Raw genomic sequence first — 25,752 nt, 5'->3', positions numbered from 1 at the left:
AATTCTTGAAATAAAAATTGTATATGTAACAGGTACTTGCCAAAATTATATAGTTAACCTAATCTCGGAAATGGCCGTTTTGCCATTGGATTTCTACCTATTGGATGGCCTTGTTACAAACTAATGAATAAACAAATCATACAGGAAGTATGTTGTTTTCTTTTTTTCAATCATTTACAGGTTTTTTTCTACACCCGTACCTTATTCCCATAATTTGTTACGTTTCGCGGTTCGAACCAGCACTGAAATAGCCTAATCGGATATATAACAACGTCGTAGATTGCTAGACCACGGGTCGACCATATAATGAAGTTCAGCTTCATTCTTTAATTATAAATAATAAGCTAGTTAATTAATCGTAACTGATGAAATGGTGAAGCTTCATTTAAGTGTTTTTCAGCCTATCAACAATGAGGCTAGACTATTTAGCAATGAATACACTATAAACGAATGGCTACAGTAATACTAATCAAAATAAAAGATATTGAATTTCATCAAACTTCATATATAACTCAAGTTCCTCTGATATATGTACTTGTTTGAAAAACTAAAATTGAAAAACGTTTTTAGTTCAATTCAGTTTCATTTGTTGTTTGATATTTTGTTTACCAAATAATTGTAGCCATTCCAACCAAATTCATAGCATTTCTGAGATCATAGCATAGTTATGTCTGAATCCATTTTCTTCGTGTTGTAATTTAGAGACTTGAATCCTATAAATAGAAATGTCAAGATTTTGTTTCAAAGTGAAAGTTTTCTGACTTTGAATAAAAATTACACCTACAAAATTCAATAGTAAAAGTTTTGTCAACAATTCAGTTTAAAAAATATATTACATAAAGAAAACGTAGTGTACAAATTTGAATCACTACCTGTGCTATTTTTCTCAGTGTGTCAATTAGTATCTCTCAATGCTGTGACGTATTTCCTCTGAATATCTTGTACAACAAACATCAGAGGTTCCGACCAAGCATTCGCCTCTTGGTAGTTGTGTACTCTTTGCATGTGTAAACAAATTAAATTTTGTAGCGAAGATTCATCTGTCATCCATTTTCATTTATTTACAAGCGTTGTTATTGTTATTTTGGTATTTAAAAAAGCACATGTTCTTCAAGTACTTGAAGTGTATACAATCATGAAATCGGAGGCGAATATAGAAAAGCAACAGAAATATGCAAAGTATTTTGCCCTTAAGGCAACTCAAATTATTGTGCAATCGCGGCTTGGCATAAAACATAATAAAGAATCAAGACCAGATGTGACTGGTACTTTTTGGGTATAAAATGATTTCTTTTTATCAATAATGATTTTAAGACGACAATATTTTGCAGTTTTACTTGAATATCGAAGACTCATCAGAAGTTTTGTTAGAGACAAAACGAGTTTTAAATGGCGAGAAATTTTCACATTTTCGTATGTGTGTAGAGATTTCATTGAAAACGACTGAAGGCGATCAAATGGTTCTAGAGGCATGGTGTCTTAGTTTATCACCTGAAAATACTGAAGCTGTTCCTTCGAATATAGTATATAACCGAATGGGAACTTTATTGAAATCTTTGCTGTCAGTAACAAGAGTTGTTCCAGCTTATAAACTTTCTCGAATGCAGGGTCCCGATTCGTATGTTATGTGTTATAGAATATATATGGGACAACCACAAGAACAATGTCTAGGTGAGGATTACAAACGTATACGCATAGGTCAAATTACTTCTGATGTTGGAACATTTCATCTATCGGTCTCCTACCGAACTAAGCTGACCTTTTCCCCAACACATACTGAAAGAAATATAAATAATCAACCTAAAACCAATTTAGAAAATCAAGGTGGAAAAGAAGATGATTGGTAAGTGATTATGTTGCATAGTTTCTGATTTGGTACTGTATACTAATATTAACAGAAAGAACTGGAACCTCTGTAGAAACTTTATGTGCTTGAAATATTTGTATATTGTAACGAGTTCAGACAAAATTCCTGAGAATGTTTTCGAATGGATTATTTAAATTTTATTTGTAACTATGCTGAGTTGCCATAGCGGCACTTCAGTTGCTATGTAATCGAGCCTGCAGATTTTCATGAACCTTGCACCTTCAAACAAGGTTCTTATTGGCATCTTGTCTATGATGTTGAAAGCCCTGTTTGCTTTTTGGCAGAGGTTTTAGGAACCATATTTCACGATGTAATAAGGTTCATACAACACTATAATGACATAAGAAGTACTACCTGCTCGATTGAGCGTCAACTCCAATGCAGTAGGTATATATTGCTCAGTTGAACACACTGCGAAAAGATTAGGTAGAAATCTGAAGAGCTTCAATATTATCAAAGGCTTTCCAATGACATACAATATTATATAGAGTAGGTTTATTGGTTCCTTTTATCCCAACCAAGAGTACACTGACCCCTCAAACCTGCAGCAGAACAAATTTCATCTCAGGTTCCACTCAAGAAGCTAACAAAATGGAATTAAATTTCTTTGAAACATTTGCAATTATTTGTTTTGAGGGCTCTTGCTAGTTTTTCACAATTTTTTTGCGAGTCAAAACTTTGATCTACTTTCGGATATCCAGTTACTCATGATTCAAAATATTAAAAAATGGATAGTTTTCAGAAACTCAGTTCTGGAAATGAAAAATTTAAAATGATACCTCTTTTCACAATCACATACTGCAGAACATTTCACGGTTAATAGTGAAACTCTATTATAGGCCGGAATTATCAATGCAAACATTTTATTTCCTGTTATGAAATTTCATGTTACTTTTGTAATATTTGGTCTAACTTTTGTTAAAATTATGGTGTGAAGACAAAGAAATAAAACGTGATAAAAATCTTTGGCAGAACAACTATTTGTTTGTAGACTAGAGATTGTGTGACAAGTCAAAAATTGTAAACAGTATTTTGAGCTATTTTTAATAACTAAACATGAATAGTTTAAACGAGATTGACTATTTTTATGTAATTTTACAAGAACTTCAAAGCTTAAAAATATCAACACATAAAATTTTGTGACAAACCGTTTAAGAAACATATTGTATTACATAACAAAAAACTTGAAATCGCACCGTCATTTCATTAAATGAATCTATAAACTCTTTATTTTTATATAATACAAATTTATTTATAGATTTTGTTAACTTTTTGGAAAATCTAACAAAGTTTAGTTCCTTCCACTTCTTTGGGATGAATTTGTAATATTCTTCTTCACCTTTATAAAATACAATTTTGTTCAGAAAACTTTTTACCTTTTTGGAAAACCCAACTAGATTCGGTTCCTTCCACTTGTTTGGGATCGACTTGTAATATTCAATAAACAAAAAATCTGAAAGAGTTGGGATTCTTGGATAAGCCAAAGAATAGCACTATAACAGATCTATATCTGGGTATCATATCTATTTTGAATCACATAAAAACTTTCATCAAATTCTGAATTTGTTATCTCTTATAGCCTTTTTTGTATTATAAGAACTTTTATATGCAGATCCACCTCATAACAGAATTCCATAGGACATAGTACTGTGAAATGTTACTTCCAAACATTTCACCCTTAAACTATCCAGAATAAGGTTGTGATTTAATTTGTGTTATCATTATTTGGACACAATTCCTGAAATAATCCTGAGCCTTTTGAAAATGTCTGATCCGGTATCATCAGCATATTCAAAATGTTACGACAATTACTATTGATTAATGTTATTAACATAAATAATAATAAGTAGAACGGGTCCTAGGATTGATCCCTAAGGAAACCCCTATGCAATTTCCTTTTTGGATGATATTAGGTTGCTTCAAAAGTTTTGTCCGTTTTTATGAGTCTACTTCAAACTGTAATATCTCAGTGATTACTCGAAATAAGCGCCATTTCAATCAGTTTACTTTTGCCAACGTAACAGTTTATTACAGTTGACTCGCGATAGTTCGACACTACGGGACCGCGGGGGTGTCGGATTACCAAAAATGTTGAATTATCAAAGATTGGCTCTATTTAATTGAATTTGCAGTGTATAAATTTGGAAATCTAGTTGATGATGAATTTTTATGTAATGAAGTCAGGCTTTAGTTTTTAGAAAAGAAGAGAAATTTATTCAATATTGAAATCATAACACAACATGAATTGGTTTTATAGGTTAAGATAAGACCAACTACACTAAACCGATGACTCATACGGCGCAGCGTCGACTATCACGAGTCAACTGTAATTCCGTCAGCTTAAAATTCGGTGCTAGGAATTCGACGATGGCCGTTTTTGTTTGATACTGTTTTTGAAAGTTGGATTTGAATACACTGAGGCATACTTTAAGTGAACAAAATAAAATACCAGCAAAATCTCAAATGAAACATTCAATTTTCGTCAACCCAACATTAAGAAAGGTTATAGGCTAGATGATAAGTTAGGAATTTGTCAGTTCGATGGTACAGATTTCGAGCATTGGACATTTTGAATGAAGTTATTGTTCGAAGAATATGTAGTTGGGAATGTGATAAATTTTATATTCAGTGACTTTTATACATATAGATGCTATGGTAGATAATGTTATTGTAGGACTTTCTTGATCCTCGCTGACTGACTTGCTATAAACCATATCATGTATGAGTTACATAGTCAAATAAATAACTATATTTGTCATAAATTATTAGCTGATATTAGTAAAGAAACCTCGTGAAAATGTTAAATTGAACAAACATTTTTTTATATTTTTAATGATTGTTCATAATTAGGATGAATCAGTTTTAACTCATGCTAATAATATGTGCTTACTTCTTTTTTAGTCACAAAGTCGATCTTGAGAAACCAATGATGCCAGGAGCATTTGTCAACCCATCACAGGTAAAGACTTTGGAAGATTCTGTCCACTTGCTTATACCCCTCATTCCTCTCGGGGGACTTTCTGTAGAAAAAAGTGATGAAAAGTCTGACAGTGCAGAAATTGAAAAACAAGAACTAGACGAAAATGAAAATTGCGAAGAATCTAAACCGGATTTGCTAAAAATGGAGTCCTCTACTGAATCAAACGATGACTACATTATGGTGCCACTGGTAAATTTCATTGTTTATTATGTAAAATAAAAATATTTTTTTTTACAAGAATAAGGAATCGTTAAATGTATTGAATATAATTTTTGGTGTGATCTGAAACATAGCTCCCTGATAGTCTTTATCACGTTGCCTTCTGTAGCATTGGAACTGATGTTAATACATTCGCGCCAAAGTGGAATCTGGCACTGGGTCAGAAATGTTACCTTTTAGGCATAGATATATGTTTATAAGTGCAATAATGACTGTCTTTGAATTCCCTATTTCTACCAAAATATTTGAAAAAAATGTAAGACTCCAGATAGCACTGCGCCAATGCGGTATCCACTTAGGTCAGAATGTATGAACAGTTGTCTAGATATGGACACTTATTACAAATTATGTTAGTTGTTTATGGTCATTTGTGAAATGTTATGTTTTGTAGATTCAAACAGTTTTCAATATCTATTGGATAAAAAATGAAACCGTGAAAACTAGACTATCACAACTCTGAAGGGATGAATCTCTGCCAACTCAGTGGTCTGTATTGTTAAATACACGGCAGACCGAGAAATTGGCTTGGTGTGTAAGATGCAATAGATAAAATAGATTGAAGGGGCTGCCAATATGGAAAATGTACTCAGGCAAAAATGCAGAGAAACAAGTTTTAGGTTCATCACATCCTCACAAAAAAAAAATATTCCAAATAATTTCAAACTCTTGAGAAGGAGACAAATTGGATATGGCCTTCAACCGCATTTCCTTTTCAAGGTCAACTTATGTTACACAAAAAGTGAAACTCGAGGCTGTACAGCACAATTTCCTACGATATATTGCCTTCAAGATGCGTGTATACTATGACTATACATAGAGATTTAATACTTGTATTCAAAATTATCAACGGACTCAGTATCAGCCTTGAGCTTCTCCCAAAAATATCTTTACACGTCCTCAGTCGTTCAACTAGACAGGTGCAAACGTTTTACGTTTCTTTTCACAGATTCAATTATTCATATAACAACCTTATTCCCAGAACTCTTTGATTGGCTAACTCTTTAAATAACCTTCAAATCTTTAATATATCATTTTCCCACTTAAAAAAACCATATTCTTCACCTAGCCATCTAATACTCTCTGCTTGTGTTGTTGTATTATGTCTAGTGTTATTTGCCTGTAAGAATTATATTAGTTCATATTGTTATACATTTTAATTTTTTTTAAATAATCTACTTGTTACTTCGAAATTATATTATTCTTATAATTTACTTTTAATCCACTGTATTGCATCAAGTACTACATAGCACTGTACTACTTATATCTGAATTGGACTTGCCCCTATATATAAATTAATGAACTTCAATTTTTAAATGGGAACCTCGAAGGAAGTAGGTAGAGAGAGAAATATTTTTTGTTAGAACGAACATTCTTATCGACAAAACTTATCTTATGTTAAATAAGTTAGAAAATGGACACATATATCAGTCATAAAAATAAATTCAAATAATTTCAAAGGAGACATATAAGAAAACACAAATTAGTCCTTCTATATCTATGTCATTGTTCCTGGTTATGGTAAAGTAGGATTAAGGGCCACATCAATTGTAGATTTAAATACATAGTTGAACATGAAGTTTCATGTTCCCTTTGATTCGCACTAAAGTTGACCTTGAAAGTGAGGATCCAGGTTTGAATATCATCCGAATATGTCGGCCCTACATTTTTAACATATCACTTTTTTATCATGGGTTTCAAATCTGTTAATACTTTTTTAGATAATGAAATTCTTTGTTTTCGTTTTTACAATTATATATTTGTGGCTGAATAGAGCTGGCCGATACTTGATATTAAAACTAATCAATTCAGTTTATTGTATGATTTTCACTATAAAGGGTTTTCCAAAAAACCGCGACACGCGTTTCGCTATAGAATAGCTCCCTCAAGCGTAAATTAAGCTAGGAAGCTATTGTATAGCGAAACACGTTTCACGGTTTTTGTAAAACCCTTTATAGTGAAATTCATGCAATAAACTGTAATAATTAGGTTTTTACTATATATTTTATTTGAATTTAAACAAATTTCACTATACCTCTTCTCAAAATTAGGAATTCATTCAATTCATTTTGTTGTCATACAGTATTGCCCGTTTGCCAGTTCCAAGGATTCGGTAGAATTAGCAGATTTCATTCAACAATGGAAAACTGCTCCCTCGCTGGAGGATTTTGGTGACCTCCCTCCCCCCGATGAATCAGAGGTTGCGAAACAATTGGAGACATTCGAGTCTGATTTGACCAAATTCGACAAATGTTTTGAGAAGTTATATAAATCGTCAGACGACGAAGACTGAAATTAGTTTTTCCATACATATTAATGTTGTATGTAAATATAAAATGTTTAATAAATATAAAATGCTTTTAGAAAAATTACTTTTCTGAATGTTCAGAACTAAACGATAGCAAAGATGAAGAAGGGTAATATTTGTAAAATAAAACATAGTAACAATAAAAAATTTAATGCCAGTTTCCATCATATTAACAACAATAAATATATCAAAGTTGTGCTGTTTATGAATAAAATAAAATTTCTCTATAAACATATTTTTCTTAAAAAATAATGAAATTTGTGTATATTCAGGCTGAATGAGTAAAATCAAATTTTTTTCATGACTATGAATTAATCAATTTTTTTGAGCAAAAATATGATCTAGTCATATATTAATATGTAACAAATTCATAATTCACAATATTTTAAAACACGACGATTACAAAATAATCAAGTTATAATTAATATTTTGTAGCTCAGTGTATTGAAAGTTGGATGAAATACTAGTATTGAAATGAAACTCAAAAATTCTCAAAATATATCTGAAATACTATTCAAACATGTGCCACTTCAACTTCTATTATGTTTTTTTAAATACATATTAGTTGGGGCTAATACATTTCTTGCTTTAAATGTTAAGGTATTATCAAGAATATTCATAGTAAACTGAAGACTTTCACCTGAAGGAATATCATTCTACTAGCTACAACATGGATTTTTGAATTAAATATATGAAAGACTACAACCTCTCAAAGGTAAACCACCAATTATTTCTTGTTATATTTTAAATTAAAATCAAAAAAACAACCCTTCCCATTAAACATAATTGAATATAGTATAAAAAGAATAACTTTTGTATGATTTCTACTGTTTTTATTTGTTACATATAGCAATTTTTTCGATATGCTACATAAATTCAAATATCAAGATTCTCATCGCGTAATTCTCAGAATAATCTCTTCCTTCCCATTGAATCCGTTCTGAATTTTTATTCATAATTAAAAATGTTATCACTAAAACAGTATATGAATAAGATCAATTTGTAGGTCGGACACTTCTGATAATTCTAATTTGGGGTTTATTTATAATCTAAGGAAACAAGTATAATGAAGGAAAAATATTCAAAAGAAATATGCTTGACACAAAAATGAACAAATATGAATACAAAAACATCGCACACAATGTAAAAAATAAATAACTCAATTTGCAAAATACCTGCATTGAGAATTCATAAGAATGAACATCAATTAATAGCAAAGATAAGAATATTAGAATAGTACATCCTATTCACTGGTGTTTACTGCATTTGTCTAGATATTCAAAAAACATGAAAATCATAGCATACTTAAGATATTTGACATCAAAACGAATACTAAAAAGTTATATTTTACACTGCACTAATATAGCACTTTATCTTCTATAATTCAAAGATGAGTTTGCCATTTTTTTTTTGTAAACAAATGTATAATACAGGCAGGTTTTTTATTGATCTAGCATATATTTTGTAGTAAGCTATAGTTGCACCCTTCTTGTACTTCAATAGATTTCCCACTTCGATTCAGATTGTTGAAGATTAAAAATACTTTCTTATAGTTGGACTTGGTATTTTTTTATTGAAATTATGGTGGGTATGAAATGGAACAGAAAGATTAAAAAATATGAAAAATTTTGATTGTGTACTTCCAGCATTATTATACTTTGATATGATGAATTATAAAACTTGAAAACGAAATTCCAACCTTTGATTTTAAAAATCGTATCAAACACTCGAATAACAGGTAAAATATAATATAAATTAAATTGTATTGAATGTTAGAGATTCAATTTTCCACTCTATAAAAAAATACATTCAAGAGAAGATAAATGACGTATTGACAGTACCAAGACCAAAATATTTGGACGAGTTAGTTGAACAAAAGGGTAAAAATAATATCAAACACCAATGAAGATATTATACAATGTAGAAGACGAGGAAAGCTAATTTGTAAAGAAAACAAAAGGTCATTGCAACATAAAATGGAATTGAAGAAGTTATCTTCAAAGCAACATCTTTCTTTATCTTCTCTTAGATTTCAAATCTATCAATACTTTTTTAGACAATTGCACTTCTAACATTCAACAAGAACATTATCCATCACATTCAAACAAAAATTAAAATATATTTTGCATGGTGAAAAAATAATTTTTATTGTTTATATGCAAATGAGTAAAACAATCCCTAAAATTTACCAAAAATATAACGAATAAACTAATGTATAATGTAAATACTACCCAAAAATTTAACATAATCAAGTATTGACCATATGGTCTATCTGCAATAGTTAAAATTCAAGGATTAATGGTATACTTCAGGAATTGATAGATAGTTTCTTGGAAGGTGGATAAAATGACCTCATCGAAAGCATAACACTTTTGTCAAAATACTTCAGAATTTATAAATAATTTTTTGTTCGTATTTCAATGACTGTCCCTGCATGTCAATTGTAGATTTTTTTTTAATGAATATAAGACTTCATAGTATTATTGCTTCAGAGTAGAAATAACCGAAAAGTGTCTTATACAGACAACTATAGATGAACACATTTTTGAGTCTATTTCGTTGAATAGGTGTTAAATGTATATATTGCTTTTTATTGTTACTTCAATACAATATTGTCATCAATTTAAAATGAAAGGAGTATATTTTTAGGAGATTAATTTTTGGAAGATTACCACATTCTGTTGTATCAAGATGGAGAAGTAGAAAGCCAAAACCTATCTTTTCCAAAAATTGTCATCGATGTACTGGGGAGTATCTAGGTTTTTAAATTTAAGCATTAAACTCAGAAAAACCATTGATCATTGTGCTTTAAGAAATCATAGTAACAAAAATGTGAATATTAAATGTTTCATCAGGCTTCAGGAGTGAATTGGTATACCACTAAACCCACTACTTTTTGACTAGTTTATAAAAGATGTTATTACTTGAATGATAATGCTTTGTTACTAATTTCTTGAACATCATAAGTATATAACATATTTTGACATTGTAATGGTGTGTTCTACTTGTAATTCACAACAATCAAATACACTATCCCATGATTTCTGATCTCTACATTTACTTTGAAAGTAAAGAGCAAGGACTAGAGAAATTCAGAGTAAAATCAAATGAGGAATAATCAACTCAGATGTATGGGCAGTGGATGAGCTTCTGAATTGATAACATATTCGTCCAAATTTAATAATTTTGGATCGTCACTAAATAACAAGTACAAATACTTCAATGTTTCACTAAGGAAGAACGATTCCATCATGTCTCTCGGTCTCACATTAGCAGTATTTTTGACGTTGCCTATGGAAGTATATCCGTTGACGACTTTGGTATATTTCTCAAAGGCTTGGAAGATCTTCCAACCCCACTCTTGATAAGTGGAATCGTTTGTGAACTGATACATGTACCAGAGGCTTTCGATGAATTCTGGTCGAAGAAGATTGTGAGCATCATTTGATTTTACATGTAGGTCGTTTGGATTTTCACCCTGAAATAAATTAATGAATCTAAAACATTACTGATAACTTACATATCAAAATGTGCAATGAATTACCATAAATTATAAAATACTGCACTTTCCCTATGATTTTAATAAATTTGTGAAAAGTCAAAGGATATTATAGCCTAGACGAGTTTTATTGTGAAACTGTCAAACTGACATGGATGAAGGACTTTATGGAAATGAAGGTGATAATGAATTATCAATGTTATGTTCAGATAATTACACATTTAAAGTTCTAAAAACAATATCCATATGTAATAACAATACATATTACAGAGTAGCTCAACTGAATATTTAATTAAATGTACACAATATCAACAATTCCCCGTAAACATGTTGATCATTCTCTATCACAGTTTATACAACATCAACGCTTTTTGAACGGCCAATAACATTCAGGAGATTCATTCCTGATGGCCTTGCTTGAATTTAGCAATCTAGTTATAAAAAGGTACAGTAATTACCAATATGATTCACTTAAATGTGCCAAAGAGAACTCTCAGAAATAATGACATGTTTCATGTTTTCTTCCATTATACAAATTATGGAAGGCACTCGTCTATCGAACGTTTATTTACTTAGAAAGTTAAATGACAAAAATCTACATGTAGAGATCACAGGTATAGGCCTGCCAAAATTCAAATGTCTCTGAGAGCGACTTAAAAATTAATTATACACCAAACTTTTAATGTATATGCTTATTACTTTATATATATATATATATATATATATATATATATATATATATATATATATATATATATATATATATATATATATATATTATATATATATATACTTTATATTATTCTCCCTATTTATCTTTGTATGTTTAATTGTATAATTCTGTTTATCTTACCGCTTTTACTCATTTTCATAAACTTGAGTTCAATTTGACTCTCACTTTTACATTTTTAGTATTTTCTTTAATTTTTGAATTGTATATGAATATTTATTATATTTGATATTGTACTATCATAAAAGGGATGATCCCGTGCAAAAAATAAATACTAAAATGATGTCAGTTGAACCAGTATTGTTGAATTAGGCCATGAAGGAAATCGTATAAAATCATTGTTTATAACCTTTGAAGCATAATTTCACAATGAAAATTGTTTAATTTTCCACTAGTATTATAGCACACTGCGATTCTACAATTTTCAGTTCTACTCGAGCATTACTGTGAACATGGTGTGAATTTTCCAAAAAAAAAAACAAATCTCTCAGAAGTACTCACCTGTATATTAAAATAAGTAATCTCAGGTGCTAGGAATGTAGGTTGCTGGACATAAGTTTGATAACAGGTTTTCATGAGATCATTGGCAAGCCTAAGATGCTTCTTTGGTAAACCGTTGTGAACTCCCAAAGCCAAAGTTCCTGGTAAGTAACAAGTAAGATGATCCATTTTTGGTTTGAAATCTCTACCTCCTCCCAGGAGTTCACCGATGAAAGTATATCCCTTTGGAACAGAAACTCTTAAAAGATGTTTCTCTATCCCATCTATACTTTCAATAAAATCATCCTTCAAACTGAAATTTCACATGTATTAATTTTATTTGGAGTTAAAGGAGGTGTTTTTTAAGGAGACAATCTGGGATGTTCTCAGTAAAGGTGAAATATTTTGCAAGTAATCAATCAGTTCATTTACTTGATATCTCATTATAATGGATTTAAAATTACTATTAAATTTACTTATTTATTCATGGTGGTAAAGGATATTCACGATAAAAAGAGAATGACGTCATTTTTGGTAATTTTGTATATCCAACACAACAACGTTAAAATTCCCAATGAAATGCGTTCAATAGCAACGAAACTAGTAAAATTCCATTTTGTAAGTTACTCAACTGATAATAAAATTTCAGAAGTGATAAGCTTGCAGAAAAATATGGGCATCAAGTGCTTCGTCTTCCACCGTATCACTGTATGTTTAATCCCATCAAACATATTTGGGGATTAACCAAAATTTTTTAAAGGAATAATGTGGGAAGAGATGGCACTTCAGCTGACAAATCCCGGGCTATATGGAAAGAAGATTTAAAAAAAGGTTCACCTGATGTAGGTATGGGCTGAAACTATTCAACATACCGAACAAAACAAAATTATATTGAGATAGAGAAGTTGTAATTAAAAAATATATACAATTAAACGAATTAAAATAAAGTATTTTATTTTTCATTACTTATTATGAAAAAAAAATTGAAGTGCGACTCTAACTGAATTTCAACTATGTAATTTGATAGTGAATAAGGTTAATAGCAATGAAATGAATCAACAGAGCAAAAAAAATTAAAAGTTTGAAATAGTGCACGTTGGCAATGCCGTAACTTGTCATCTTGTGACGTCATTCTCTTCTTAACGGGAATATCCTATAGATGATTAAAGAGCCTCAATTCCATGGTATAGGCTGTTCACGTTAAGAAGAGAATGACGTCATTTTTGGTAATTTTGTATATCCAACATAACGTTAAAATTCCCACTGAAATGCGCTCAACAGCAATGAAACTAGTAACATTTCATTTTGTAAGTTGCTTAACTGATAGTAAAATTTCAGACGTTGCCGAATCAAAAGAAACTCGAAAACTGTCAGTCTTTCTTTTATTTTGAGAACTAATAATTTCTTTTGATAAGACCTGCTTATATTCAATATGCCTAAAGCATTGTCGAAATAGTCTCAACAACTACTGATGAAAAAATTCACATACGAAACATAAAAATGTTTTTTTTCTCATTATAGTGTTAGTAAGTTTTGATAAAGATTTTTATTTAGTATACCGGCCAGTTACATTCAATGGATGCCCATACATCATCAATTTGTGCATCCGATCCAAGTCCACAAACTGGTAGAAACGATATAACTTGTGCTCCGAACAGTCTAACCTTTTAATGAGGTATTGCTTTTATCTATTTAATTTGAGAATAAGTAAATAGCCCATCTTACGAATTTGGGTTCACCGTAACTCATTGATTATTCTACAAAAACAAACTTGATGAAGACAACAATCGGCGGGACCGCTTCAGTTTCAAGTTCAACTACCAAACAAAACAATCTTACATTTATGCTATCTTTATTTTAACCTCTTTTGTGAGTAATACCATGCTTTTTTCTACATAATTCTTTTAATTAAATCAATAATTGTAGAGTTTCCCGTGAGACAATAAAAGCCTCGAAATTTGAACAAGACATTGAATATGCATAAACTAACGGATATAAGCACTGACGATTCTGTTCTTTAATGTGACATATTGTGATCTAAACACTCCTGGTTCTTTCAAAGAACAGAAGTATATATGAAACTTCAATAATACTCACTAGTCTATAGATTTACCAGTTTGAATCCACTGTTTAAGTAAATATTCATAATAACTATCACCTCTAGCTCCTAAAGTAATAGAAGCATACGATCTGAATTGACCAGTATTTGCATTGATGAATATTGGAACTAAACCATCTTTCTTTTCCAGTTTATGAAGCAACCTCGATACTTTATCCACTGCAATCTGAAATAAAATGGTAACGTTATTAAAACATTCAACAGCAACAATATAACTAGATCAAAAATGTGGTTGATAAGTGGTGCTTTCACTATCTAAAGAATTGTACAATTGTTATGAAACTGTAATTAGAAAAACGAATATTGAAAAATGAAATTCAGTTTTGGACTGACTGAATTATATTAATGTGTTTGAAAAAAAAAATTACTTGAAAATAAAATAAGTCTTGTAAGGAAAATTTACAAGAAATATGCGAAGTGGTTTTATTTTTATGTTGTCTGTCAGTTGAATGTTGTCAAGCCTTCAAAATGATATTCATCAACTGGCTAATTATATGGTTTATATTACATGGAGGCCCACCTTTGCACCACCGTTTCAGCCAATGTGACTCCATTACAACACTGACATTTTTACAAAAATAGACCATAGTTGTGTCATCAACAAATAATCTAATTCACTAAATTTAATTTTGATACTGAATTTATGTAAATGAGCAAAAATGTAAGTCCAAGAATAGATTAGGCATGCCACATGAAATGTGGCATGCCTCATCTATTCAACTTGATTTCTTTCAGATAAACAATTTTTGATACCAGGTGAAGACTTTATCTCTGCTACCAATTTTTTTAGGTAAACTGTTATGATTTATTTATCAAAAGTTTTGCATATGTCCCCTGATAAAAATCCATACTTGCATTATCTCTCCATTATTTTTCTTTTTCATATTTAAAAAAATATTATTCAAACATTATATATTTATTTCTAGGCTTCATCTCTGTACACCTTATTACATAATGGAAATCCTAACATCTGCCAATCATTTGGAAAATTGTGGGGAAGTATGTTTATGCATGCATAGAAAATTCAAAAACCATATCAAGTGAATGGCAAATGCTAAATAATAAATTTCAATTTGAAAAATAATTCACATTGAAATTGGGAGAAAGTGATGGTCCGCCGTACTGAGTAGATGTTTTGTGTTCGCTCCGATACATTTAACAAATTTATTAGTTTGTCAGTGCTAGGTTGAATTGTTCCTCATCCATATATACAGAACTGCCATTTATAACCGTTTAATAACTGTGTTATAACTTCTCGAAATGCCTGGAGGTTCCATTACTGTAAAAGAACACAACTGCCGTGTTGATAAGTTTAGTGAACAATTCCAGAAGGGACTTCAAGAGATCAGGAATAATATCCCAACAAAACAAACAGCAAGTACAACTAATCTTGATATCGAAGTTTTTCTTGAAAGGCTAAATTCCTTTGAAAAAAATATGAATAGTTCCCTCATGGATTTAAAAAATGACCTGGAGTCTTTACGTAAAGACGTAATAGAAGTGACTTCAAGAGTAAATAGATTTGAAATCCAAAGAAACTTCAATTATCTTGTCATTCATGGCCTTAATGAGGGAGATTTAAATCAATTTGATATTATCTCGAATTTTTTGTCTGCTAAAATGAGAACCGATATCACTAAACACGATATCAGTCAGATATATAGATTAGGAGAAAAAACTGCTCAAGTCAAGAAACCAAGGCCACTAGTAATTCAGTTTTGCCGCCGTTTGACGAGAATTTTAATATTTAACAACAAGAAGAATATAAGATAATATAAGAATAATATAAGAAGTTTTGATAAAAATATTGATGAATTCAAAATTTTTCTTCAAAATGTCAAAACTAGCTTTGACTGCCTAGTTTTAACAGAAACTAGAAAATTTTAGAAAAAAGTTTATATAACCTTCCAAATTACTCAATTATTTACAACCAGGGAGAATTTAATCAAAATGATGGTACCATAGTATATATAAAAAACGGTTATGATTTTCAATACATCATTGAAGTAGAACATATAAAATTTTAAAAGACATAGCCAATGAATTCAATAATAAATTTGTAGACGTCGGAAAGAGTTTATCGATCAAAACACCTAGGAACCCCAACTACACCCCAATCACTATTAATATACCTAACTCCTTAGTTTTAATTCCAACGGATAAAAATGAGTTAAATTTTATTATTAATGAATTAAAAAATAATAAATTACCAGGGAACGATAAAATCAGAGCGGAAGTTTTGAAAGCTATTTCAAAATTCATTTTAGAACCCTTAGTATTCATAATAAATAGATGTTTGTCACTTGGTATCTGGCCAAACGCTCTCAAAACAACAATAGTCACGCCTATCCATAAAAAAGGTGATAAAACCCAAATCGGTAACTATAGACCTATTTCGCTTATTACCCACCTCTCAAAAATCTTCGAAAAATTAGTGAAGAAAAGATTATGTTCATTTATCAATAAATATAAACTTATTTCGACCAAACAATTTGGATTCAAAGAAAAAACATCTACCGAAGATGCGATACTTGAACTAACAGAAATAGTACACAAATCCTTAGAAAAAGGAAAACCTTCACTTTGCCTGTTAATCGGCCTAAAAAAAGCTTTCGATACGGTTGACCACCAATTACTATTACAAACACTGAACAATAATGAAGTCAGAGGTATACGTTCGAAATTATTTGAAAGTTATCTACAAAACAGAAAACAAGTTGTTAGAATAGCAGATAAAGATAACTGAAAAGTGTTTTCGGTATTCTTCCTCTTTCTGTTATTTACTTTTGATATATAATTGATTCTTTGTTTGATCTGTTACTAATAATAAATTATATCTCTTACATTTTGAAAATCTTTGTACATTACCGATCTATTTCATCCGTTTTTCCTCTGTTATATTAAAAAAAATATTTGCCGTATTTCTTTATTTTCAATACTTATATCATGGATATAATTAATGAGTAAACAATCTGCTTTTCCCGAATTTGAAATTTAACGTTTCCGTTATAAAAATTGCTCATCTGAATCTCAGGTCAATTTTTACAGGCTTTAATGACCTCATTGTACTTATACATGAGAACAAATTTGACATTGTAATGGTCTCTGAAACGTGGCTGACCGATTAGTTTGATTCTAACTTGTTCAAATTTATGGTTACAAGTTCATACGTGAAGATAGAAAAGGGAGAGGTGGGGGTGTCGGAATTTATCTTAGAAATGATTTGAAGTACAACAAAATAACTTTTGATTTTGTGGTTGAAGAATCTCTTGAATTCATCTTTATTGAAGTGAAACTTGGATGTAGGAGTCTGGCCTTAGGGGTATTTTATAGGCCTCCAAATACTAATTTTTTGAGCATGATTGGTGACCTTGATGATATTTTATACACTGTTTGTATCTGAGGATGTGATATACATGGGAGACTTCAACGTTGACCTTTTCAAACTTCCCAATCCCCTACTCAACTGCTTTGAATGTTACAATTTAGAACAAATTTTTAATGAGCCTACTAGAATCACCAACCTTTCTAGCACGCTCATTGATCCGATTTTCGTTAGTAATAATAATCATGTTGTAAGATCTGGTACTTTATCATCCCAAGGCATTTCAGATCACAGGCTATTTTACGTTGAATATTTAACAAAGAAATTCAAAATAGAACCCAAACTTGTAACATACCGCTGTTTCGACAATTTCACTTTGCATACTTTTTTATCAGATTTATACCAGTTGCCGTGGTTCAAAATTATAAGTGAAAATGATATTGATAATAAATTGTACAATTTCAATTCATTTTTAATATTTACTTTTGACAGACACGCCCCTCTTGAAAAAGTTAGAATTACCAAACCACCTGCTCCTTGGCTCACTCAAAATCTCAGACTTCTTATGAAAGAACGTGATAAAGCCTTTCAAAAATTAAAAAAAAGTAAATCTGTTAATGATCGTATGAGGTATAAAGAATTGAGAAATTATACCTTGTCAATAGTTAGAACTGAAAAAAGGACATATCTCAAGTCTGTCTGTTCTGAAAAAATACCACGCAAAACCTGGAATGCTCTTTCTAACCTCAATGTTCGTTCAAAAAAACAATATTCATTACCCAATCACCTCTCGAATCCCGATGAAATAAACAACTATTTTGGCCAATTCGTACAAAATGTTTCTAATAATTGATGAAAATATTGAATTTTATAGCAATAATTATTTAATCAGGCAAGATAACTTCTCATTTCGATTCGCTACTGAAGAAGCTATTCATGAAATCCTCAATGATATTAAAAGTCAAGCTTCAGGGGTTGATAATATTTCAATCAGAATGTTGAAACTTTGTAGCCCGTTTATAGATAAATATATTACACATATCATCAATTGTTGTTTTGAACGTTCATATTTTCCAGACTTGTGGAAAATGGCCATTGGGAAACCCATTCCCAAGAATAATGATCCAGCTAGTTATTCTGATCTCAGAATTATCAGTATACTTCCAACCATGAGTAAAATTTTTGAAAGAGTTATTTATTTACAAATTAATGAATATTTCAATACCAATAAGACAACAATACCCAACATTCGAAGAGCACGGACTCCAGGACCTTTTGGACGTTCTCCAACTGTCAGATCGTTTTCTGTTGAAGGATCTGTACAACTGCGTCTGTGGGTGGATCAGTTGTAACGTAATGACGCCAGACAATGTGAGCGACCTCTATCAGTGGTCTCTGGAGACAGGACTACAGCAGCTCAGGATGGATGCCGTCAGATTCGCTCTGACCGTCGGGGTCGATGAATATCAGAGATTGGAAATGTTTCAGGAGTTATTCGACCTGACTCACAAGGAGAAGCTCTCGAAGGATATTTCACAAGACATTCTTGAGGGATTTGATAAGGGAATGATTAGCACTCTGGTACTACTAGATTTTTCGAAAGCATTCGTTACCATCAATCATGAGCTGATTTGCATGAAACTCAAATATTATGGTTTTGATAGTGCTGCCTAATTTCTCATCTGGTCTTATTTAATTGGTCGATCTCAGAAAGTTGTTGTTGATGGTCATCACTCCTTACCTCTTGATATTCTATCAGGAGTACCACAGGGTTTCATTTTGGGACCTTTATTGGTCATCATTTATACTACTGACATTATCTCGTCATCATGAAATGTAAAATATAGGCGTATGCTGATGACATACAATTAAACATGCACTTTAAAATCGATGAGTGTGCTGACGCAGAAAATCTCTTCAACACAGATCTTGATTTGATTAATGGGCTACCAAGTGAACATGATTTGAAAGTTAATCCTAATAAAACAATGATGATGCACTTTGGATCGCAGAAGAATCGTAAATTTGCAGAAAACAATTTCCGTTTAGAACTAGGTCTCACTATCTTGACTCCTGTCAAACTTAGGGGTCATGCTTGACACTGATCTTAGATTCACTAGTCATGTTAAAAATTTAATGAAAAAAGCTTATATGTCATTGAAACTGTTATACTGTAATCGTTTTATTTTGAGCCAACCTCTAAAAAGAATGCTCTGTGATAGTTTGGTGCTAAGCCATTTCAACTACTGTAACTTCATATATGGGCCATACTTATATGATTCAGATAAAAAAAGAATACAAAAAGTGCAAAATTCTTGTTGCCGCCTAATTTATGGACTTCGTAAGTATGATTCAATTTCTGAAGCCTTTAAAAACTCCCGCTGGCACAATATGAAAAACCGTATGATTCATCATTTGGGTTGTTTTGTCCATAAATTGATCACCCTTCCCCATTCTCCTCTTTTAATACAAAAACTAATTCTGCGTGAAAATATTCACTCAAGAAACATTAGACATAAAAACAAATTAACTATGCCACAACATCGCACTGCACAGTTTCAGAGATCATTTCTTTTTGGTGCTGTAAAACTCTATAATTCATTGCCTGAGCAATTGAAGAGATTCAATATCAGGAAATTCAAATACAAATATAAAAATTATATCTATGATAGTCAGTAATGTCAACTTTTGCTTTTTAGACAACAGATCAATTAAATTAAATTATTTATCACCTATCTTTAGAAGGTAATCACAAATTATTATTTTATTTACGGTTCTCATTTCGTACCATCACTGTTAATTGCTTTTATTTTTGTATGTTTGCGTGCATTTTGGAGTGGTGCTTGTTGGTTGAGTTAGAGTAGCTTTGAGCTAGACTTCGCCAAGGAGTACCAGAATCTCCTGTAACCTATTTTCATTTTCAAATATATCTTTGTATTGTTTTTTTGTATTATCAATAAAGCCGATTTATTATTATTATTATTATAAAATTACCTCATATTTTGGATCTCCTGTAGCCCTACTTAAATCCCTGAACTCCAGCTGTATTGTACTAACTTCTGAAGTACTACTATCAGGAGACCATTTTGGAGCATGAGGTTTTCTAGTTCTCAAATTTATATCCGAAAACGGAATTCCCGATTCTGAATCGAAACTTGGAAGAAGCCGATCAGCCAAATCCACCTAGAAAAAAAATTTGAGGAATAATATGAATTTACTAGAAAAAAAAGTAAATGTACTCACAGCCTTCTCTAAAAACATTTCATCTTTGGAAAAATGATATATACTAAGCAGGCCACCTAAGACCCTTATCGTAACTTCAAATAAATTGACATCTTTATCGATATCAAAATTCAGTTCGTTCTTTACCCAGTCTCTTGCCTCTTTGAACTCTGGAATGAAAGTTTATGTAGCAGTTCTGAATACTTTTATACTTAAATTGAAAAGTATATAAATTTAGAAGAAAAAACATTAACACTCTAGCTGCTTCAGAAATGTCTCGTTCAAAAATTATACTTGTTGATATATAATGTACCACGTGACAATGAAATCATTGTACACAATTGAAAACCAGATCACTTTTTTGCATTGGCCTGTAGAGCCAATGGGTTCACACACAACAATGGCACAATCATCATAGCACATTCTTGTCCTGAATTCTTATTGAGATATCAATCAGTATGAGTAGCTTTGCAATTAACTGTGTTACCTAGTTTTTTGTCAGTTTTTCTATCAACCAGTACACCCAGAAATGGTATCTTTCCTTCCTTTTCCATGGTAAACTGTTCTAACGCTTGTACAAATAACACAATGACACTTATGTTACTTGTAGATCAAATCAACTTGAACAACTTTCAAAAAATCTATTACCTTCCTTGAGTCCCATAATAAATATTGTATCAAGTGAATCAACGATCGTAAGTCCCAGTCCGAACCAATCACTGTAGCCCTCAGAGATTGGTTTAAGGTTATCGTGCCCCCATGCGTATTGCTTGTATCCTTTCCAGGCATGTTTGAATGCTTTAACCACTGCCTTCTGCCTTGAAGTAGTTGGACCTGGAAAAAATGATTCGAATAAAACATCACAATTATTTAATCAGCGATTACAATACAAACAACTGAAATTGTGTTTCAGCGAAAAATTAAAATATTGTTTCCTTTTGATTTTAGGTGGTACTTAAGGATGTACTATTCATCATCCAAAGATCATTCTTCATAAGCCAAGTGATCAGTGAATCCCAGAATGATGCATTTAAACAGAGAGTCTTCAGAATTTGAAAAGTAAATCTCGATATTTCATCAGTGTTTTTGCTCTCTTTTCCTATTTGTGATACTTAGTGCAAAAGTAAGCCTTATATATTTATATCATAAAAGTCTATGTCAATTGATTCAAAAGATCCAATCAAATTCCATAATGAAAATATTAAATACACTATGAAAAATGATAAATGAAACTTTCTATGTTTTTTAATACTTTTATTCGTAACTAATGTTGTTACTGCAGTTTCATCCTATAAGGAGTAGCTGAATACACTCCTAGTGCAAAATTTCTGTCTCATTCTAAATGAAAATTCATCATGGACATAACATATTGAAACAATAAGAAAGAAAATTAAATGAAAATAAAAAAAATAAAATAAAATAATTACAACCATTAATATACCTTGATTGATTTACTTTTCATTAATATATGATTTTATCAATAGTTTCGACTTTTGAGTGACTTTGTTTCCAAACACAGAGCAAAATGCCAAGATTTGACTTCAGACTTGTGATCAGCAGACAAAAATATTCAAAGTTTATTATTAATAAATTTATTTGAAAGAGAAATTTCCAATGCCAAAACAAAGTAACTGACATGGAAAGAAAAAGTGGATTGTATGCACATATGTACATGTTTGGAAGCATTTTCAGAGTCAGTCTATTCATCATTTTCTTCACTAGAAATTTGGCATACTTACAACACAGTATCTACCTGAAAAATATATAATAAATCTTTGTTTTTTTACACTTTTATTAGTAACTAATGCTGTTAATGCAGTTTCGCCCTATAAGGACATTTATAACTAATGTTGTACTGCAGTTTCGTCCTATAAGAACATTTGTACCTAATGTTGTACTGCAGTTTCGTCCGATAAGTACATTTTCAAACAATTACAATAAACTTTTTTTTGCTAGAAATACAGTGTTATATACTGAACATATAATATAAGATTATCAGAAAAATATGTCGTTCATATTGACTGTAGCATCAGTTTTCAAATATTTACATTATTATTAAATTGAATTTTTTTTTACAAATTGAGTGCACCTGATCTCAGAATGAGATCATTTTGTGTTTGAACACTCAGTAGATAATATATTATAAACCTAAATAATATAATAGATATAATAAAAAAAATAATCTAAAATTATCGGATGTTAAGAGACTGAACTAATAGTATAAGAAATTGAGTAACTGAGAGAATAGCAGAATATAATGTATATTGACATTCATTCTATGAGTACTTTAAGAGATTTAGAGTACATGAAAATTAAGGATATCATCTTTTTGCAGAACAGTTTGTAACTACAAATATTTTTGATGGACTCTGGGATGTAATTGTAAATTTTAGGGCCATTAAATGCTATCGACTTCTTATAGAGGGTAGAATTAGGACGGGGGATATTTAAATTTTTGAGACCTTTTTGTCTTGTACTGTGATTGTTGGAAGTTTTTTGGTGTTGTGTTCTATTTTTATGAATGAATTTCGCAATATGAAAAATATACAGATGTGTTAAATCGAGCATTTTCCTTTCTATAAATATCTGTTCGTTGGAAAATCTACGCCATTTTCTTAGTATTACTTTCAAAGTCCATTTCTGTGTGACTTTACTTTTATCTGATTAGTATACGCTGTTCCCCATACTATTATTCCATAAGACATTACAGATTCTACTAAAGATTTATAGGCTTATTTCAAAATTTTTTCTGGAAGAATATCCCTGAGTTTATAAAATGCAAATACCAGTTATTAAGTTTGCTTTATTTTAATGTTCTTTGTGATTGTTTTAAAATATTCTTATAGGACAAGACTGTAGTAACGACATTAGTTACGAATAAAAGTGGTAAAAAAACAGAAAGTTCTCTAATCTATCATGATAATCTCCTACCCAGTAGTAACGGCTACATCCATCAATTTATTGACAGTATCTACCATTCATTTTGCTTTTTTCTTGGATTCTCTACACATCATTGATTCATTTAGTGAATCTAGAAACTAGATTAGGTAATGTAACCTAGTGATATCATATAAAGGGTTACATGTCATGAGTACCGATAATTTTCATGGTAATAGTGAAAAAAAAATAGCAAAAGTTTTAGACGCAAATAAGTGGTAGGAGAAATGAAAACATCAGGAAAAATGTTAAAGGAGAATACACTAGGAATACTTTTTCACTTGTGTAGATGACGGAACATTAAAAAAAAATCAGGATGCTTTGAATCTTAGACTATATGATGGAATCGGTCGGTACTTAAAAATCCATAAGGTATTCAGAAAATACTTTGTGAGATTTTCACTAAAAAGTTTTACAAAAAACCTCTGAAATATACCTCCTCAGACGATTTACAGAAGGATTTCAGTTTAGCAAATTTTTCTGAAGAAAACCTCATTGTATGTTATTCTGCTCTAAATTGAGTAGAAAATATTGATGTTGAAAATATAGAGGACGTTTGGTAAACTGGTCTAAATGTTATGGAATGATGTTTATTATTATTTGAAGTTAATATTCTTTTTGTGATTAATACAATCACAAGTTTATAGTGGTTCATTTGTATTATATGTTAGGTTTTAGGTTGTTCATGAAAAGTTTATTTTTTCTTTATTGCAACGTATACCTTAATTATATTTAAAAATATGGAACAAAAATGCCTTTAGTTTAGACAATCATCACATCTGGCCAAAATACATTTGGAATATTTTGAATACATTTCAATGGCAAAGTAAACTCAAAAAGTGATTTTTCATCAAATTAAATTTTTTTCACATTCTGTGTTTTGATATGGAGTAGCCGTGTTGAACTTTTAGCAGTGAATTCAAGGCTAACTTGGCTCATTTTAGCCTATCACCTGAACTAAAGTGATCATTAAATTATTGCTAGGGACTACAAGTTGAAAGATAAGACCTTATAGATCCTTATCTTTCACACAATTTAAACGTTTGATGGTTGCCTTTCATATTGGGGAGAAAACTGTTTAGCGAAAAAACACATTTCAATAAATTTTATTTTATCCAATTACCATTATTTTACCTGAAAAACGATGCTGAGTTCTAGGTGGCAGCAGTACTTGATTTCTGTTGACAGTATTGTCAACTTCAGCTCCCCCAGGTTCTTCTAATCCTTGGTTCTGTTGAACTATATCATCGACAGTGGGAACTGAATTAAAGTGGGAATCTCTGGAAGAGTCACCAGTATTTCTGGACGTATATTTTATTCTAACATTTTCACCGTTTAACATGGCAAGCTGTCTTTCCCCAGACACCAAGTAAAATGCAGTTAATAACAATATAGCAAGAATACTGAAGATGAAGCTTCTTTGGCATTTTGACAGCTGATTCCAATACTATAAAATAAATGTCATTAAGAAGACAAATTTATCAATATATAAACATACCCTTTTCAAATTCTTTGTTTTCCGTTTGTCATTAGACAGCTCTGTTGGAACATCTACTCTGATGAAATCGGATAATTTTTTATTATAATTCATAATTCACCTAACTATATAAAAAACATATCTATATAACCTACAACCCATCATAGATAATCTCGACTTGATCGTGATCTGTACACGACACACCACTTTATCCACTTCAATGACAACTTCTGACAACTATGACAAGTGACAAGCCAAAAGCGGTTTACAATGATTATACCAATATTAACCCCATTTGACACTGACATTTCAATGAACATTTGAGCATTTGAACCACAGACTACAGAGTTTACAATCAGTATTCTGTGATTTGAACATCAATTTGAGTAGAGCCATGCTACGTTTTGTAAACAAATGTTGATAATAAAATACTGAAAATTATTTGCAATTCATATAGAAATAAATAACAGTTCCTCTACAGTCCACAGTCTTGGGAAGTTTTGAAGATATTGGAGAGGCAAAAATAAGAGGAATTCCATATGTAGAAATGTTCGCGTTATTATGGCTAGAGGACTTTATTCTCCCTGGAAAC

At 30.8% G+C, this 25,752-nt stretch overlaps 2 protein-coding genes across 3 annotated transcripts; one reads left to right on the top strand and one right to left on the bottom strand.

The window, feature by feature from the left end:
* The first annotated feature begins 953 nt into the window (after positions 1–953).
* Atg13 (Autophagy-related 13) lies at positions 954–13,048 on the top strand. 2 transcript variants are annotated; one of them, XM_023156076.2, is made up of 4 exons: positions 954–1,276; positions 1,332–1,843; positions 4,769–5,036; positions 12,841–13,048. In XM_023156076.2, exons 1-4 carry the CDS (start codon positions 1,004–1,006, stop codon positions 12,844–12,846), a joined length of 1,059 nt encoding a protein of 352 aa, XP_023011844.2. In that variant the 5' UTR covers positions 954–1,003; the 3' UTR covers positions 12,847–13,048. The 2 variants fall into 2 exon arrangements, with proteins under 2 accessions (XP_023011844.2, XP_023011843.2); XM_023156075.2 differs by lacking the exon at positions 12,841–13,048 and adding an exon at positions 7,147–7,432 and having other exon boundaries at positions 956–1,276.
* alpha-Man-Ib (alpha-Mannosidase class I b) lies at positions 7,506–25,385 on the bottom strand. The gene is made up of 8 exons (XM_074172603.1): positions 25,182–25,385; positions 24,818–25,130; positions 21,395–21,580; positions 20,768–20,916; positions 20,519–20,707; positions 14,178–14,365; positions 12,102–12,393; positions 7,506–10,849 (listed from the first exon to the last, which is right to left on the bottom strand). Exons 1-8 carry the CDS (start codon positions 25,272–25,274, stop codon positions 10,490–10,492), a joined length of 1,770 nt encoding a protein of 589 aa, XP_074028704.1. The 5' UTR covers positions 25,275–25,385; the 3' UTR covers positions 7,506–10,489.
* Positions 25,386–25,752: the final 367 nt, after the last annotated feature.

Source organism: Leptinotarsa decemlineata, unplaced genomic scaffold (assembly GCF_025532065.1).
Source record: "Leptinotarsa decemlineata unplaced genomic scaffold, Ldec_3_MD MMD2_tig00000133_RagTag_RagTag, whole genome shotgun sequence".
NCBI lineage: Eukaryota > Metazoa > Arthropoda > Insecta > Coleoptera > Chrysomelidae > Leptinotarsa > Leptinotarsa decemlineata.
The sequence above is the reverse complement of the archived record's forward strand: the minus strand, read 5'-3'. Positions and strand labels throughout refer to the sequence as shown.

What these genes read in the sequence shown, in the direction of transcription:
- alpha-Man-Ib (XM_074172603.1), bottom strand. Translation starts at nt 25,274, where the DNA reads ATGAATTATAATAAAAAATTATCCGATTTCATCAGAGTAGATGTTCCA. An exon ending in TATTATGGGACTCAAGGAAG is followed by an intron (nt 20,917 to 21,394) that starts GTAATAGATTTT and finishes CTTTCATTCCAG; the next exon opens with AGTTCAAAGAGGCAAGAGAC. An exon ending in ACTGGTAAATCTATAGACTA is followed by an intron (nt 12,394 to 14,177) that starts GTGAGTATTATT and finishes GTGAAATTTCAG; the next exon opens with TTTGAAGGATGATTTTATTG.
- Atg13 (XM_023156075.2), top strand. Translation starts at nt 1,004, where the DNA reads ATGTGTAAACAAATTAAATTTTGTAGCGAAGATTCATCTGTCATCCAT. An exon ending in ATGTGACTGGTACTTTTTGG is followed by an intron (nt 1,277 to 1,331) that starts GTATAAAATGAT and finishes AATATTTTGCAG; the next exon opens with TTTTACTTGAATATCGAAGA. An exon ending in GGTGGAAAAGAAGATGATTG is followed by an intron (nt 1,844 to 4,768) that starts GTAAGTGATTAT and finishes CTTCTTTTTTAG; the next exon opens with TCACAAAGTCGATCTTGAGA.